This window comes from Lissotriton helveticus, chromosome 2_1, assembly GCF_964261635.1.
Source record: "Lissotriton helveticus chromosome 2_1, aLisHel1.1, whole genome shotgun sequence".
Lineage (NCBI taxonomy): Eukaryota > Metazoa > Chordata > Amphibia > Caudata > Salamandridae > Lissotriton > Lissotriton helveticus.
The window spans coordinates 108,861,870-108,879,757 of record NC_136059.1 but is presented as its reverse complement, the minus strand read 5'-3'; the positions used below and the strand labels follow the sequence as shown (position 1 = coordinate 108,879,757).

The 17,888-nt window shown below is 43.6% G+C and overlaps 1 protein-coding gene across 2 annotated transcripts in view; it reads right to left on the bottom strand.

Annotated features, from left to right (window-relative positions):
* Nucleotides 1–711: 711 nt before the first annotated feature.
* The window catches only part of LOC144817770 (N-acetyltransferase 8F1-like), a 96,670-nt gene continuing 79,493 nt past the window's right edge, over nt 712–17,888 (bottom strand). Inside the window, exon 2 of one of the 2 annotated variants that reach the window (XM_078674570.1) lies at nt 712–2,903. In XM_078674570.1, the coding sequence (XP_078530696.1) occupies nt 2,189–2,884 (696 nt within the window). In that variant the 5' untranslated portion in view covers nt 2,885–2,903 and the 3' untranslated portion in view covers nt 712–2,188. The remainder of the gene's footprint in view (nt 2,904–17,888) is intronic. The other variant, XM_078674571.1, reaches the window with a different exon arrangement.

Genomic DNA, 17,888 nt, shown 5'->3' with positions numbered 1-17,888 from the left:
TAATTGATTGAACTGACTCACCTCAGATTGGAAAGTTCCCATTTACCTGGTGCTGCAGATTATCACAAGACCGATGTTCATCACCTTGACCACAGCACTAGCCGGAGTCAGTTCCTTCATGAATTATGTAGAATGCATTTAACAGCACTCTAAGAGACTGCATGCTGTCCTCCTCAGTCTTGGTAAACCCTTATGCATTCATCAGGTTTCTTGCTTGTCACACCCCTCTAGCAATGGAGGCAGAGATGGTACCTCACAACATCACTCAATGGGCTTGTCATATGTATGGACGTAGCAAAAGTGATACTTGAATTCAAATGGATTGATGTGCAAATGTTGCAGTACATTAACACCAAGCAGGCACACAAGAGTCTACAAAGACATGGACTAGTCTGCACCACAGTCACCTTAATTAAGAAATCATAGTGCACAGTCACCAATGCCTCTCCTTCTGTCACTGTTCCCATTAAATGTATTGCTTCCCGAAGTTGCATAGGTCAGGTAAGCTCTTTATTTTAAGTTGGGCCCTTAGGATATAGCAACAGCAGGGTGGTCTAGTCCCAGCTCAATCCACCGTCCGAGTATCCCAGTTTCCACTCCACACACACTGCTCACTCTCACCAATCCGCTCTCAGCATTCCAGACACCAGCTCAGACATACAGAGAATGAGCCCTATATTTGCAAGATGGAAAAAAACATTTAGGCAGAAAGGTTGTTACCTTCATAACTTTATTTCTGCAGTATAAATAACAAAAATACAATGTATTGATTTAGTGTTTTTGTTTTTATTTACATACAACCGGCAACAATAGAGTTTGTATCTCTTTCTAGCAGTGTTTATTACAAATTAAGTTTTTTAACTTCTACTTTCTCGAACATGGCTCCTTAGTGCATACAAATGAGCAGCACATATACATCCATCCTACTTTTTTATATTACCAAATAAGCAATAGCATACAACTTTTAATGCACTCTTCATACCCACATACAAATTGGTAAATTTGGTTTTTGCAATGTCTCTCAATTGTATTTATTAAAAACCTGGCATAGCCTGCTCTGAAACATCATTATGCTTAAGGCCATAATGCACCTTTGTGTACATTTTACCACAAGTAGACTTATTGCAAATTACAATTAAAATGCACTTTTGGACAGCATATACAATCTGTCTAATTGTTACAAATAACTTACAAAAATGTTTAGTATGATAATTGATAAATGGTCTTTCATATTTGAGGAGGTCTAAATGCAGCTTGCAACTGTGTTGTACGACTATACTGACCAAAGGTCAAAAACTGGTATCCAGAGTCCCCAAAAAATAAACGAGGACACACACTGTGTAAAGATGGGTTGTGTACACCAACAAAACTTGCCTGCATGGTGTGAGATTGTGAAGAATCCTCTTCCAATCTGTAACCATACTTCGTTGCCATTGTCAGATGTTCAGTTAGTTTGTGTTGGATGTTGTTCAGTGTCTAACAGAGTGTCAAGACAGAGTAGTCATGAAGAATTCATGGTGCTTGGATAGGAGGTCATTCAAAGAGCAGTGTCTGGGCCGATAGTTTCAGCAGAGCATGCTCCTTAATCTTGAGTCACGTGAAGATGACTGAAGCCATGATCCACTTTTACACAACATTTACACGTGGCAAAAAATGTCTCTTTTCCATTGCTTTCACTTCTTTCTGAACAGTTTCCACAGTGCTGCATACCTTTGCACAGGTGAACTCTCAACCAAGCTTTAAGGAACTCCATTCCTCTTAGGTGACCACCTCACTCCATATCATTACGGACATGATCTGCAATCCTGACCTTTACACCTCTGAATCATTAATTTCAGGCATCTTGGTCTAATTAGTTCTACTCAACTTGAACACCCAGAATGCATTAGGCTAACACATAAAAGTTCACAGCTGGATACGGTCTCCATAATGACCTGGAGGGAGGTCATCCTAGTGGACCCTGTGAGGGTCATCCCCAACTACTTGTAGCAGCATATCCTCACCCTAAACCATTGCTAATGAGCTCAGGGGGTCCAATATCTTTCAAAATACACCCTTGTTGCCTCACCTGTTGATCAAGCCCCACTACAGAACCAAATCAGGGACATGTTCCTAACACAAAAATCTAAGGTGTAATAAAAATCAAGCGCATATGAGCCATTTGGGCTAACTCATAACGCCTGATATTTTAATTATGCGTATGAATATTATAACTATAGGTAAGAACACAAAAGTGGAGTAGCCTATAGATAAAAAATGGTGGAATAAAAGAATTTATGAGTGTGAACCCAAAGCTTTCATAAAGCTTCCGTCCCGCATATTGAATCATTGAGGTATCCAAAACCACTGACTCATAACCTTCCTGTCGGCCAAAGTTTACAACTGTTCGGCACAAAGCTTTGCCGATTCCTTGTCCCCGGTGTTCCTTGCTCACCGACAGCCGCAGTAGCTCCACTGTGGTCTCTCCATTACTAGCGCTGTACGGGCGGGCAGCCACCATGCCAACAACTTTCCCATTGGACTCCGCCACCCAAAAACAAGTTCTTTTCTTCTGAATGTAAGATTTTTGTATGTCAAGCATGTCCTCTTTCAGACTACGTTGGATGTAGGTACTGAAGGTATAGTTTGCGCCCAACCACACAAATGACAGTGTTCCACACCAGGCAGCTGCTGCACACAATGTGGCTTGCAGAGCAGAAATGTATGAGCACTGGAAGCCCATCAGGATTGCAATATGGACCCCCAACAGGAAAAGCCTGGTTCGTGGAAGGGTCAAGACATACTTTCTGAATGGGGGAATGTACTCTTCAAGTCCGTTTGCAAACAATTTCCGCACTGTCATATGATCGTTGTCCTTGTATACCCGTATGTGGAAGTCGGCCATCTTGTAACAGTGCACTGTGCTTAATGAAAGAGAAAAAGATACAACAAAATTAAAGACAGTTAAAGGCTAGCAGTTAAGAAGACCAAGCAATAGCAATGACATCAGAGGGTTTTAAAAGATGAAAGTATTTGTAATATAGTGCGTCAAAAAAGTATATTGTCAGGCACATGGGAGGATGGACAACTGGGAATCGTGAATGTACTGTCCTTTTCTTCTATTTGATGTCTCATTCTTCTTTCACTCCTTCTAATCTCCTTGACATCCTGTTATCTTTCTTTATTGCAATCTTTTGTTTTTTCTACGTATTCTTAGTTCCTTCACTGAAATTTTATTCTGCCTCTGATCTATTTTTAGATCTGGCAATAGCAAGACCTTTTGTTTTAAAAATATATATATTTACGTATAATATACTTATATAAAGGGGCTTTCAGCTGTTTGTCTTCATCCATTGGTCTGTGGGTGTGTAATTCACATTTTGCCTCCGCCCACTACAGCATACAGCATGGGAGAGGGTGACATCCCACTTCAGCCACTGGATGACTTCACTTTGAGGGAGTGCATTCCACTCTTTCACAAGGAGCCCATCTGTCTTTGAAGTCTGATGAAATAGCAGGATACTTTATACCAGTTTTCCCTGTTGAGCCGATGACACATTCAAACTTTATCAATTCCGGGGGGATATGTACAAGTGAAGTCGGCCGAGTGAGGCGTTAGCTGTCATGGCTTAACGCCTAACTCCGCCACTTTAGAAATGCAGGGTTTTACCATATTTACAAGGATATGGTGTAGCCTTGCATTTACCCCTGCACTGATGCTACACTTAGCAGTGTAGTGCCAATGCAGGCACCCTTGCACCTAGTGCAACATGTGTCTGAGTGCAATAGAGGATTGTTTATGTGTAGGAAGGTGTCCCTTCCTGCATATAAACAATCCTAAAATGCAAATATGTTACCTTTATGTGTGCTGCTTATGCAGCACGCATGAAAGTCACAAAATGGCATTTTTTTACGGACCCTTCCTGTACATAAACAATCCATGGCATTTTGCTTTTTCCACATGTGCTGCACAAGGCAGAACACATTGAAAAAGCAACAACGAGGAGAAATATGGCATTTCTTCTCGTTTCGCCAAGTTAAGACAAGGGATTCCGTGGTATTAATTTTGGGGCTGCCTCCTATGTATGCTGCCCTTATACATAGGGAGCAGCGTCGAAATCAGTGCGTGTTGCGGTGGTACACCCGCCACAACACCCATTACCTACCCCTTTCACGCTAACCATAGCATGAAAGGGGCCTTATTTACAAGGCAGCGTTAAGCCAAGTTAAGTGGCTTAATGCTGCCTTGGAAATAAGGATAATACCCTATCGCCACCACAACGTCCGAAAAAGTGATGTTGTGGTGGCAATAGAGGCTTCTACATATGCCCCTCTGTCTCCTGCTTATGGTGCAAATTCTTTTGGGGTAGGCTTTTTAATATTTATCAGATTGCTGCTATCAAAGCATCAGAATGCGTGTTTAGACAACATAAACTAAGGGCTTGGTGTCCAGACTGTTTCCAGACACCCCCAAAGGATATGTAAGTCTTTAGACCAGCTAGCTCACAGTGCCACAATAGGACCCATAACCTTACCAAGCAGCAAATAGTTTCTAGCAACTAGCGAACATGGCAACCCTTGATCCTTCAGGGATCGTGGAAACAGTAGAGTACTTTTTGCTCAGTCACTCGTGCTCACTCAGCCTCAGAGAGATACACAGAATAAACGGTGGGGACGATTTTAATAAGCATTTATTGAACCAGCGTTATTCTAGTATAAAACATGTTTGCTGGGACAACCGTTAGACAGAAACAGATGTATAAGATTACAAGCACCAACAGATAAATAAAAGGTAGCATTCTATGATGGTGCTAAAACAGTAAATATATGCAGGGATATAGATACATGACTTTAATTGAGCGTACTCCTACTATGCAAACCCTATCTAAGGGCCTGATTACGATGGCTAAAGGCTCGCCACGGACAGCCTGTTGATGGCGGGCCTTCCGCCAATCAATTGTGCTTTTCCGCCACCCATATCATAATGACAGGGGGAAGCATTGGTAAAACGTGGAGGTCGGAAAGATCAACCACAACAGTTCCAACAGGCGGTCGTTTTCTGACTGCCTGTCGAAACAGCAACATTGCCCAGCATTGCGCCGGTACCTTGCAGGCACCACCATTGGGAACATGATATCACTTTCCGCTTGCCTGTTCATGGTGATTAACCCGCCATGAACAAGTTTTCAGAAAGGGACCTTGGGGGCCCTTAGTGGGCACCCTTTCAGCCCAGGCACTTTCTCTTGGGGGTTAGCGGGCACCTATGGTCCCCCCCTACATTTCCATGCACCAAGTGGCAGGCACCGCTGCAACAAGAAATGACCCAAATCATACTGTGGAGACTTCAAAATTACCTATCACAAAACTACCTGGTTTTGCAGAGGGGGGGCCTGTTTTTTTGGCCCGTGGCCTTCTAGGGAAACCTACCAAACCCACACATTTCTGAAAACTAGACTCCCCATGGACCTCAATGGGGTTTGGCTTGCATGGGGCCCCCAATGTTTCCCTATCCTGAATCCCCTGCAAACCTCAAATGTAATTGAGAAAATCATTTTTTCCATACATTTTTGCGTGGGATCACCGTGCCGTCACAAATGTCCTACCACCCAGCGTTCCCCTTGTTCTCCTGAGTAAAATGATACCTCACTTGTGTGGTTGGGCCAACGAAAAACATATGGATTAAAAGTTTAGCACCGCGAATTCTAAGCGCTACATTTATTTTAAGAATATGTTTTTAGCTGATTGTATATTGGACAGCCACACACTTGAGGTACCATTTTACTCTGGAGATCAAAGGGAATGCTAGGTGGTAGGATATTGGAGCCAGCACAGTGATCCCACACAAAAATGTGTGGAAATAGTGATTTATTTTTGCTAAATTTGAGGTTTGCAGGGGTTCTAGGTAGGGAAACGTTGGGGGATCCACACAAGCCATACCTCACTGGACTCCCCGGGGTGTCTAGTTTTCAGAAATGTGTAGATTTGGTAAGTTTCCCTAGATGGCAGTGAGCCCAGGGACAAAAAACCAGGTGCCCCCCTCTGCAAAACCAGGCAGTTTTGTGATAAGTAATTTTGATGTCTCCACAGTATGATTTGGGTAATTTCCTGTTGCAGCCACTATGCCTACCCACACAAGTGAGGTATCATTTTTATCAGGCGACCTTGGGTAACGCTGAGTGGTAGGAAATTTGTGTAAGCCTGGTGATCCCACAACTTTCCCACACAGAAAAGTGAGGAAAATGTGATTTTTGTCAGCTACATTTGAGGTTTGCTAGGGATTCTGGGTAAGGAAACGTTAGGGGATCCACGCAAGCCGTACCTTCCTGGACTCCCCAGGCTGTCTAGTTTTCAGAGCTATGGTTTAAAATCTACAGCTAGGCACCTTGCAAATGAAGGGTCAGTTTTCACTGTAAAAATGTGGTTTGTCCAAGTTGCCTTTTTGTTCCGTTTTCTGTCACGGGCAGTAGGAATACCCACACAAGTGAGGTATCATTTTTATTGAAAGACTTTGAGGAATGAGGCATGGGTGACATTTTGTGGATCCACGCAGATGCCAGAACTTTACATCACAGAAATATGACGAAAATGTGTTCTTTTTACCAAAGTTTGAGGTTTGCAAGGGATTCTACGTAACAGAACCTGGTAAGAGCCAGACTAGTCACCCCATCCTGGATTCCCCTATGCGTCTACTTTTAAAAAATGTATAGGTTTGCTAGGTTTCCATAGGTGCCAGCAGAGCTATGGTTCAAAATCTACAGCTAGGCACTTTGCAAATAAAGGGTCAATTTGCACAGTAAAAAAGTGGTGTGTCCACGTTGCGGTTTGGGCTGTTTCCTGTCGCGGGCACTATGCCTACCCACACAAGTGAGGTATCATTTCTCTCTCCGAAGACTTAGGTGAATGCGGGGTGGATTGATGTTTGTGGGTCTGCACAGATTCCAGAACGTTCTATCACAGAATTGTGAGGATTTTTTAATTTTTTTATTTTACAGAGGTTGAGGTTTGCAAGGGATTCTGGGTAACATAACTGAGTGAAGCCACACAATTCACCACATCCTGGATTCCCCTGGGTGTTAGGTTTCCTTGGGTGCCAGCTGCGCTAGAACCCAAAATCCACAGGTAGGCACATTCCAAACAAAAGTCTGTGCCTAATGGGTTTTCTGCCGCCCTGGGGAGGGGGTGGGGGAATTGGGGGCTATTGCCCTGATATGCCTTCAAGGAGGGCAGAAACACTGGCTATGTTTTTGGGGTGGGTGGGGACATTGGGATGCCCATTCTGGGCAGCCCCCACCCCCACGTATAAAAAAGTCAGCATAATTGCTGGCACCTCACCCCCATCGGCCTCCTGGAGGGCAGAAATACTGTGGCATATTTGTTTGGGGGTTGGGGGCATTGGCATACCCATTCTGGGCAGGTCCCACCTCTGTTTTTTCCCCTGATGCCTAGTGGGCTTTCTGGCCCCCAAGGGGGCAGATATGGGGCTAATGTCCCTATCTGCCTCCCGGATGGGCAGAAAGACTGTGGTCATTTTTTGGGGGTGGGGGCATTGGCATGGGCAGCCCCCACCACTATGTATAAAAAAAATCCCTGGTGCCTAGTGGGCTTCCTACCCCACCGGGGGCAGATCAGGGGCTACTTCCCCCATCAGCCTCCTGGGGGACAGAAAGACTGTGACATTTTTTTTGGGGGGGGGGGGCATTTGCATGCCCATACTGGGCAACCCCCACCTTGAACTTTGGGGGGGAATTCCTGGTGCCTAGGGTGCTTTCTGCCCCACTGGGGGGAGGGGGGCAGATAAGGGGCTATTGCCCCATCTGCCTTCCAGGGGGCGCAGAAAGATTAGCATTTGTTTTGGGTGGTGGGGGCATTGCATGCCAATTCTGGGCAACTCCACCACTACGTATAATACAGAAATCACTGGTGCCTTGTGGGCTTTCTCCCCCCCTGGGGCAGATCAGGGGCTACTGCTCCCATCTAAGGGCCTTAGGAGGTTGGAGAAGCTCCCCACCTCCAGAGGCCCCCCAAATAATGGAAATCCCTCTCCTGTTTGCAGCAGAAGTATTTAGTGACCCTGTCCTCATGACGGAATGGTTCCGTCTTGAGCACAGGAGCACTGGTGCTCATGATGGAACCATTCTATCACGAGCACCAAAGGGGTTAAAATAAAAACGAAAATATGTAGCGCTAATTAAAAAACTATTTTTTCAACAACTATAGGCCTGATTACGGTGGCGGAAGGCCTGCCACCGACAGCTGGTCGGTGGCAGACCATCGCATTGCGAAGTTCCACCCACCATATCATGATGGCAGGGGTAAGCTTTTTGGAAGCTTGGCGTCTGACAGACTGACCGCCACGGTTCCGACAGGCGGTCCTTTTCCAGCCGCCTGTCGGAACAGCAGCATTGCGGCGCATTGTAGGCACCGCCGTTGGGATCATGATATCCCTTTTCGCCCGCCTGTTCATGGCGGATCACCCCCCATGAACAAGTTGGCAGAAAGAGACCTTGGGGGCCCATAGCGGGTCCCCCATCACCTCGGACACATTCTCTTGGGGGTGCCTGCCACATAGTGCAGAGAAATGTAAACAGTGCCCTATATACATTGTGGCAGGTGCTATAGCCAGCAGCACACGCCGCGATGTAAAGTATGGCTGGTATGACCACCGTGGTGGCAGTCGCACCGTAATGCGGTAGGTGGGTAGGCCGCCGGTCCCTGTACCGGAGCGATGGCGTTGAATAAAAGTCCAACCACCATCGTAATGACCCCCAATTTTTTTGGAAACAATATTAATGATCTTACTATTTTTGATAACGATATTTCTTACCAGAAATCTGCCACTAAAACTGCGATAATGGGCTTGATAATATGCTCTATGGAATTCCATTTGAAGCCCACGTTAGATGTCATTCACATTTAATATCCTTGGTGCAACAACATCAACTGTTGCATGGCTAAACACTTATACGGTCCAAAAAGCGAGACCTATTGGCTATGCCAATGCTTGTTTTCATAGAGTCTGCCTGTGCGTATGGGACTCTCATGTCTATTGACCTGCAGACCTGTTCTGGACCGCTGTGGGAGCACAGTAACTGTCACTACTAGCACCTGTGCTTCAATCCTCAGCTTCGGGGTTGTGCAAATAATATGGAGGTTGGCGTAGGTTACAGCATCAGTGGTCTGGACAGCCTTCATGGTTACACATGTGTTTCATGGTATGATCAGCTTACAAGGGTGCTTGGTAAGTACCCTTCCATTTCTTGTGCTGTGCAACACTCTTAAGATCTCCTTAAAGTTTTTAGCTGCTCAAACGGGTGTAATTTGTGATATTTATTTTTCCCTTGACTTCCTTGCCTGATTTTGCTTGTGAGAAAAGTGTCACTCAAGAGTCGTTAAACTGCCACTGATAATTACACTGAAATTATAAAAATTTCACACATAGCAATCTGAAAACTTGGCAACTATGCTACTGCATGAGCAGCATGGCGAGCTTTGCTGCCACCCTGCCACTCAAGAATTCCCACCCTCCATGTGGTCCACATGGTCTCATGCATGTGCAATGGATGCTGCCAGGGCTACAGAGGACATGGCGGGGGCAAACAGGAGACGTTTTGTGTGACTTCCATTTAACTGACATCTGAGGCAGGTCAAAGTAATGTGCTGAACAGAATCAGAGGTGCCTCGTAATGAAAGTGCAACACAGTGGAAGACATAGTGCCTTCTAAGGCTCAGACTGCATGGCTTTGTTTCAGCACCTACTCCATGAAGACACAGTGATGCAGGTCCAGGCACGCATGATGAACACCTCCTCGTTTAAAATAACCCCTGGCGCAGTGTGCGTAACGGGGCTAAGCGGAGGTCCACGGAGTTGAAAAGAAACTCTGTGGAACTACGCTACACCACCCGCCGACACCCCCCCATTATAAAAAGTAATTGAACATTATAAAAAAATTAAAACAACTTACCTGGCATGCGGCGTCCATGGACTGCCCTCCTCCTCCTCTTCACCATCTCGCTAATCCTAGCTTCTCCGCATTCTCCACGGAACGTGGAGAAGGCAAATCTCTGCAAACTCCCTGGGCAGGAGGTCTCCGCCCGGGGCTAGTTTAACACTGCTTTACCAACATCTCCCCCACCCACATCTCTCAGCCAAGGCTGCTACATCCTCCTTAACATGTACAACTCTTCAGCTGATGCGTGCTAAGCTGCACCTAATGATAACCAATGGAGTAAATCTGAAAATAAAGTGCACCCCACTTTGAACCAATAGCGCTGCATGGATTAGTAAAGAATTCAATACTAACCCATTTGGGGAAGTTTCATGCAATAGTAACGTTTCCTTCTTTCTTTCCTTCTCTTTTCTCTATTTTTGATGTTTCTTTCCCTCTTTCTGCTCGTTCTATCCTTTCAATCTTTTTCCATCCTGTTTTCTTTCTTTATTGCAAGCTTTCATTCTTTTTGCATTTTCTTCTTCCTATCTCCTTTTGTCACTATCATTTCATCTACATCTCACCAATTTTTCTAGTTCTGACAGTAGCCAAGAACTCTTGTTTGTACTAAAATAGTATATATATATTATACTTAATTAATGGGGCTTACAGGCAGCTCACTTCACCCATTGGTCTGTTGTACTGTCACTGGGTAACTCCACTTTGAGTGACTGCATTTTGCACTCTCACAAGGAGCGAGTCTGCACACAAGCTAGCTCCTCTCACTGCCAGTGTTTTTGTTTTTACTTTATAATTACTTTATTGTTGCCTTTATGTTTAGTGCCTGAAGTGAAATCAGAAGCTTCTGATGTGAGCACAGGGCACAGTCAAATTTTATCTGATCACATCTTCTGCCAATGCTGTTGTAAATTACTTTTGTTGTGTCTTTTGTTTATCTGACTGCTGGTAATTCACAGTATAACAGACCGCCGATTTGAAACCGTTCTGTATTAAGTTGTTCTTGTTTTACTATGCATGCCGTACACAAACCGAAAGCTTCAATATTATACATGAGCATTCATAAGCGGATAATTCTTCAGAACAAATTCATCTGGACACAAATTCACCAATGGCTTTAAAAGCAACTTTGCTTAGCAAGAAAATTAGCCTTTATAATGTTTAATTTGCATCACTTTTTAAAATTTATTTCCATCTTCCTTCTTTTTGTCTTTTGCCTTCTTTCCTTCTTTTCCATATTCATTCTTTCTTTGTTTTTTCTTTCTTTCCATTTTTCCTTTATTTGCTTCTTTCTTTCCATAGTCTTTCCTTCCTTCTTTCTATTTTTCCTTTCTTTCTTTTCTTCTCCATTTCCTTCGCTCTTCCGTTTTACCTTTCCAAAAGTTTTCATTTCCTTCTCTTTTCTTCTTTCCTTTTTGTTCTCTCTCTCTCTTCTTTTCTTCTTTCTTTCTCTAATCATTATACTGTTCTTTCTTTCTTTCCTACTTTTGCTTTCCATTCCTCATAACTTCCTTATTTATTTATTTCCCTATTTTATTCTTTGTTACCTTATTTCCTGCTCTTTCCTTCTTTGTCTCATTTCCTCCATGTCCTTCCTTTTTTCTTTTCTTTCTTTCCTCCCTTCCTTTTTTCTTCCCTCTCTTTTTCTTTCCCTTCTCACTTTTTCCTCTTTCTATTCTTTATTTGCATTCCTGCTGTATTTTCATCTTTCCTTCCTTCTTTTCCCCTTCTTTCTTTATTTCCTTTATTACTTTTTCCTTCCATTCTTTTTTCCTTTGAGTAACCAATTGGTGCAGCAGTTTACACAACAACTGATAAAGTGATACAGATATTCAGACAGTTTAGTCACTATCCAATTTATTAAGTGAGACACTATAAATTAGTCAAGTAAACAGTCAATCACACTGCTACTAAATCCTCCATCCAGATATTTATATATCCACTCATTCTTCAATGCAGATTGCTATATATATTGATATATATATATATATAATACATATTTAAATAACAAACCAAATCACATTAACTGGGTGATGTCATCAGTGATGTCATTTGAGATGTCATCAGTGATGTCATCTGTGAGGTCACTGACTATGTCATGAATGTGACATCATCAGCAGTGGATTGCGGGCGCGCGAGTTATAGTCAGCAGAACTAACTATTACAGAGGAATTTCAATGGTTTTGTACAAGTGAAATGTCCAGCTAACTATAACACCCCTAAAACCCATGGTTTTTTTCAGTATATATATATATATATTCACTGAAAAAACCATAGGTTATACACCATATATAGTTAGGAATTCGCATTTAAAAAACCTTATTTTACTCACACAAAACCATTGAAATTCCATATATAGTTAGTTGCACTAACTATATATCGCGCACCCGCAATCCACTGCTGATCATGTCACATATTACATCATTCATGACATGGTCAGTGACATCACTGTTGACATCACTGATGACATCTCAAATGACATCACTGATGAGATCACTGATGACATCATCCAGTGACTGTGTGTTTCTGTAAAGTTTAAATATGTTTTACATATTGAAGAATGAGTAGATGTATAAGTGTCTGGACGAAGGATTTAGTAGGTGCATGACTGAATGTATGAGTGAGTGATTAAATGTGTCTCACTGAGTGCATGGGTTAGTGACTAAACTGTCTTAATTTGTGCATCATTATGTCTGTTGTTCTGTAAACTGCTGCATGTGTTGATCAGTAGCTATATGATTAACTATATGGGTTATTGATTGATTGTCCAAGTATTTGTATAGGAGACTGAGTGTGTGTGTGGCTGGCTGGGAGGTGTGTGACTCTGTGCAGATCAATGTGTACTTGTATTAATGATTGTATAAGAAAGTAAGTATGTGTTAGTATATGTTTGAAAATGTAAGGTGCTCTATGTTTAACTGTATAGACAAGAAAATGGAAGTGTGATTGATTCTTTACAGGACTGACTAGGTGTGTGAGTAACTCCATGGATGAGTGGCAGAGTGTAAGTGTCTGTATAGGTGTATGAGTGCATATGATAGTGTTGTAAAGATGAGTGATTGTATGTATGAATGATTGTATGGGTGAATGAGTGAATGTGTGTGTAGACGTAGGAATCAGTGAGTACGTATGTAGTAACTAGTATTGGTGTGTCAATGGTTTCAAAAATTATACTCTGTATTTAACACTGGGTGAAACAGAGGTTATATTAAAACGTGAGGAGATGCATTGTATTGTCACATGAATGATATCATCAGTGATGTGGTCATTGATGTCAAATGAGATGTCATCAGTGATCTCATCAGTGATGTCATTTGAGATGTCATCAGTGATGTCATCAGTGATGTCACTGACCATGTCATGAATGATGTAATATGTGACATGATCAGCAGTGGATTGCGGGTGCGCGATATATAGTTAGTGCAACTAACTATATATGGAATTTCAATGGTTTTGTGCGAGTAAAATAAGGTTTTTTAAATGCTAATTCCTAACTATATATGGTGTATAACCTATGGTTTTTTCAGTGAATTTTCAAGGTTTTGTAAATGCTAATTACTAACTATATATGGTCTATAACCTATGGTTTTTTCAGTGAATTTCAATGGTTTTTTAATAGCAAATATCATAAGCTGTCGAATGTCAAGTACGTGGTAAGTAAAAACATTTTCGTGTTTATGCACACTGATCTGCTTTGAATGCTGCCCCCCACCCCTCATTTCTATTAGGAGTACTCTCTCTTTGCAGATAGTGAAGGGTAGTTAACGCAGCCCTTTGCCCCCTTTGTAATCCGTCGTGCCTGCTTCTCTCTCCATTTGATTGATTGTTCTCTTTGGTTCATTCTCTATTTACAAACAAGCACAGAGTCGCAATACTCTGTTTAGTCTTTGCAGATAGCGAAAAATCGTGTAAAAAAACAAAAGGAATCGAGCAAAATCAGTAGGCCACTAATGGGATCTCTTTTTGACCTCGCTAAAATAGAAACATTAGGAACAACCTGTTGAAAATAGCAATGCGTATGTACATAAGCGGCGTTCATTTGTGTTCACAGTACCCCTTGTTGATTGTTTGAATCGAGCATTGAATTGTTCGAAGTTAATTCTCTTAAGGATCTTCTCTGCCTGCAAACGAGGAAGAATAGGAATATTCTCTCTCCCTTTGCAGATAGTGAAGGGTAGGTAACGCAAGCCTTTAACACGTCGTACCTATTTCATTCCTCATTGATTGATTGATTGTCCGAACATTGACTGTTTGGGAATTAGTTCTTTTTGGAGGTATTCCCTGTTTGCAAATAAACGTAGGAAAATCTTTGCAAGTAGTGAAAGGGTACGTAATGCGGACCTTTCTCCCCCGTTGTAATCTGTCATGCCTATCTACTCCCCACTGATTGATGCACCTGTTTCACCCGGACCATTTACTAGAGATACGTCATCTGGCCCGACCAGAGAGCACCCCTAGTGAAAAGGACATATGCAATAATAACGAAGTGATCACTGTATCCTGTTAACAGAAACTTTAGCATGAAACAACCTGGAAAGAAAAGAATAGGAAAACGAAAATCAGTAGGCCACTGATGAACATGAACTTTTATTAAACAACGAACAAAGAAACGATAACATAACGTAATGATAAAACCTATTAATGTCCTAGAAACAAGAAAACGTTAAAATATGCCAGTGGTGAGAGACCAGAAAAACAGTAAGAGAAACCAAATCACCCCTCGCTGTCCCACCGCCTGCCACGCCAAAAAAATCGATAGACTAGGGAAAATGCAAGTCAGTAGAACATCCGCCCCCACTCTGGAAACTTCCAAGGTGGGGCAGGGTTCCGGCTACGCCCAGCCGGGAGCAGCCCATATAAGGCAGGTCCTGCTGCCACGCCTCGGCCAGGAGATCCTAACGTAGGGTGTAGCCGGAGGAGAGGCCGAGGCCAGCGGGACCCGGCCAGGGGATTGCCTTTACAACGCTGAACAGTTGCAGGGGGGGGGAATGTCTCCTCGACCCTCCCCTCTCTCTCCCAGTCCGGCCGCGGTGGCCCTTGAGAGTTGCAGGTAGTCCCGCCACATGCTCTTCCGGTCCGGCCACCAACGGTCGGGGGGCCGAGGCCGACGGGATCCGGCTGCAGCCGATAAACCAAGAAACCCGTTCATGGGGCCAGAGCCAGGGGCGTCCGGCCGACATCTACCGGAAGCCCGGCCCGAAGACGGACGGGACACTTCTTCTTTCTTGAATAATGGCTGCGACAACACAGGGGGGGATGTCTTGCACATGCCTCCGACCCCCCCCCCCTCGTCCTCATCGCCTGGTCCGGCCATAACAAATCTCAAGCGAGACGCCGTGGGGTGCACTGGGAGGGAGAGACGGTGCGAACAGGCCTCTCCCGCCTCCCCAGGTGGAGGCTTCCCAGCTGCACCCTCAGCGCTCCAGGCGCCCGGAAAAGGGTTCTTCCACTGTGGCCATGCTGCAACGTCTCGCCCGGCAGGGTGGAGCCCGTCCGCTCATGTGACCCCGCGATCGCCGGTAGCTGCCGAACTCTCAAAATGGCGGTCGACCTGGCAAGAGCGGGCCCAGCATAAAGAAATGGCCCGGTCACTGGTTGACTCCACCACCGTAGTCCTCCACGACCTTGAAGATTCTAGAGGAGCCGCGGGAGTCTCCGACCCCCGATGGGGAATGACTGCCATGATCGCCCGTGGAGTGACGAAACTGTATCCGCGGGACGTCGGCGCTCCCATGCTGGCACCAGCCTCACTTTGAATTACTAGAATCCTGCAGACCTCACTTCCGGTGAAAGCACAGTGTGACCCGGTAGGAAAAATTATTGCACCCCCTCCCCTTTTTGACTGATAGTTCAAACCACCGATCCTTTCCTTTGCCCTTTTAACGGAACTTTGGACTGCCTCCCCCTCTTTTACATTTTCTAGAGAAAACAAAACATTAACCACTACATTAGCATAGCAGTTGACACCAGAACTGTTTTCAAATTGAAAACCAACAACATCTTCAACAGAATCCTTTTTGTTTCTGCTGTGACCCTGCTACAGCACAGGCATTGTCCCCAGCAGTAATTCTGCAATGCCGGTAAGAATAGCTGTGGTGCCTACTGGACTCACTCACCCCCGCGGCGCCCCACGCCGCTGGGCGGCAACTTACTAGACATCACCTTCGTGCCATCTAGATTTCAGCGCGTTCTGCTGCCTTGGAACTATTCGCACAACAGACCGCTACTGACAAGAATATTTCATTATTGGTGCTGTCAATTTCAATAAATCTATTGGATAATTCAAAAGAAATTGCCACGGTCTCTTCGTTGTTTAAATGTTTTTACTGTTTTTGTTTTGTTGTATATATTTATATGTTATTAAAGTTTTATATTCCTACTACTTTGTTGGAGTGCTATATATTTTTAATGTGACACATAATTGTAAAAACTTTGATGTACAAAGAGTCATTCCTGGAATCTTCCGCTTCAGGCTCGGTCCCCTCCCCAATCACAATACAGGATGGTTTTCAGATAGTAGGAACACGTGTGGTGTGACGGATCTCATCGGGTGTGGGCCTTGATCTACTATAACTCCTTTGAAGAGGGGTGATTCTTTACAGCTGGGGCCATAAACTACATCTGCAGGGCTAGCTGATAGCCTGGACAATCGGACACAGAGGAAGAGGAGTGTCAGAGGGTGCGGTAGTGAATAGGGCGAAAGGGAGGTGTCGGGCGGGCACAGAGTGTGATTCTCAGGGAAGAGCAGCGCAGATGGGGGGAGGTTTATTGCCCATGCATAAGACAGAGAGCGGTGGTGACCAGTGCCTGGGGAAGATGCTTGCGTGGGTGAGGAGCCATGCTACGAATCGACAGCGTGCAGAGAGTGGGTCTGGTCAAGACATCTAAAATGGCTGCCGTGCACGACAAAAGTGTGGCATTTCAAAAAAGGCAAGATGGCGCAGACAATGTTTTTCAACACTTCCTCATTTCCTTCGAATCGAACGTTAACAGACGTTGGGGCATATTACCAAAGTTAAGCGATATTTATCGCTAACGATGCTTACCAACGAATTTTTTACCACTAAGCATCGTCAGAAATTATCGAAGATAAACCTTGCTATTATCAAGGTTTATCGCAAATGCGATAATAAACGGCCGCAATGCATGAATATCGCTAAAAACTCAGCGATATTCATGCATTACCGAGCTAATGCTCTTAGCCATGTTATCCACCTCCCATTGGATAACATGGCTAAGAACTGCTCAGGGCAGGTGTTACTTTTTGGAGATATTCGCGCTTAGCGCGAATATCTCCAAAAGTTGGTAATAGGAGATAGATATCTTGCATGTTGTAATGCAAGTTATTGTGGTATATGGAACTCATACCATAATCTCTCAGGAAAGCAGAAACTGATCCTTTTGGGACCACCTAAAAAGGCCTAGGGGGTGAGGAGTACTCTACTTTGCCCCCTTTTCACGTTCCGAACTATTTTATTTTACTCTCTTCTGTAATTACACAAAATAGCAGCGATAAGATGCATCGGAGACACACAGTGAGAGAAAGGAGGCCGGAGATGAAGAAGAGATGTCAAATACACATTGGAGATAATATAGTGGCAGAAGGGAAGTAAATATGAGTAAACTTACCATGTAACATAAAAATGTTGCACTCTATACTATAAGTCTCATTTTATACTACAATCACTTCGCTACAACCTCATAAATTAAAAATAAAAATGAATAATGTCTCAAACAATTTTTGATTTCTAAATATAAATTTATTCTTCAGAATTTTCTAAATTTGAAAGAACTAGTAACATGTCCTCATCAGCAATGTCCTCATGAAAAGTCTCCAATGATGATTCTTGTAACTCTATGGTCTCCAAACACTCGATAAATTCGCCATCAAGAGATTGATCAAAAAAATCATTCAAGTCATCTCCTCCTTGTGACAATATTTCATTATTGGTGCTGTCAATTTCA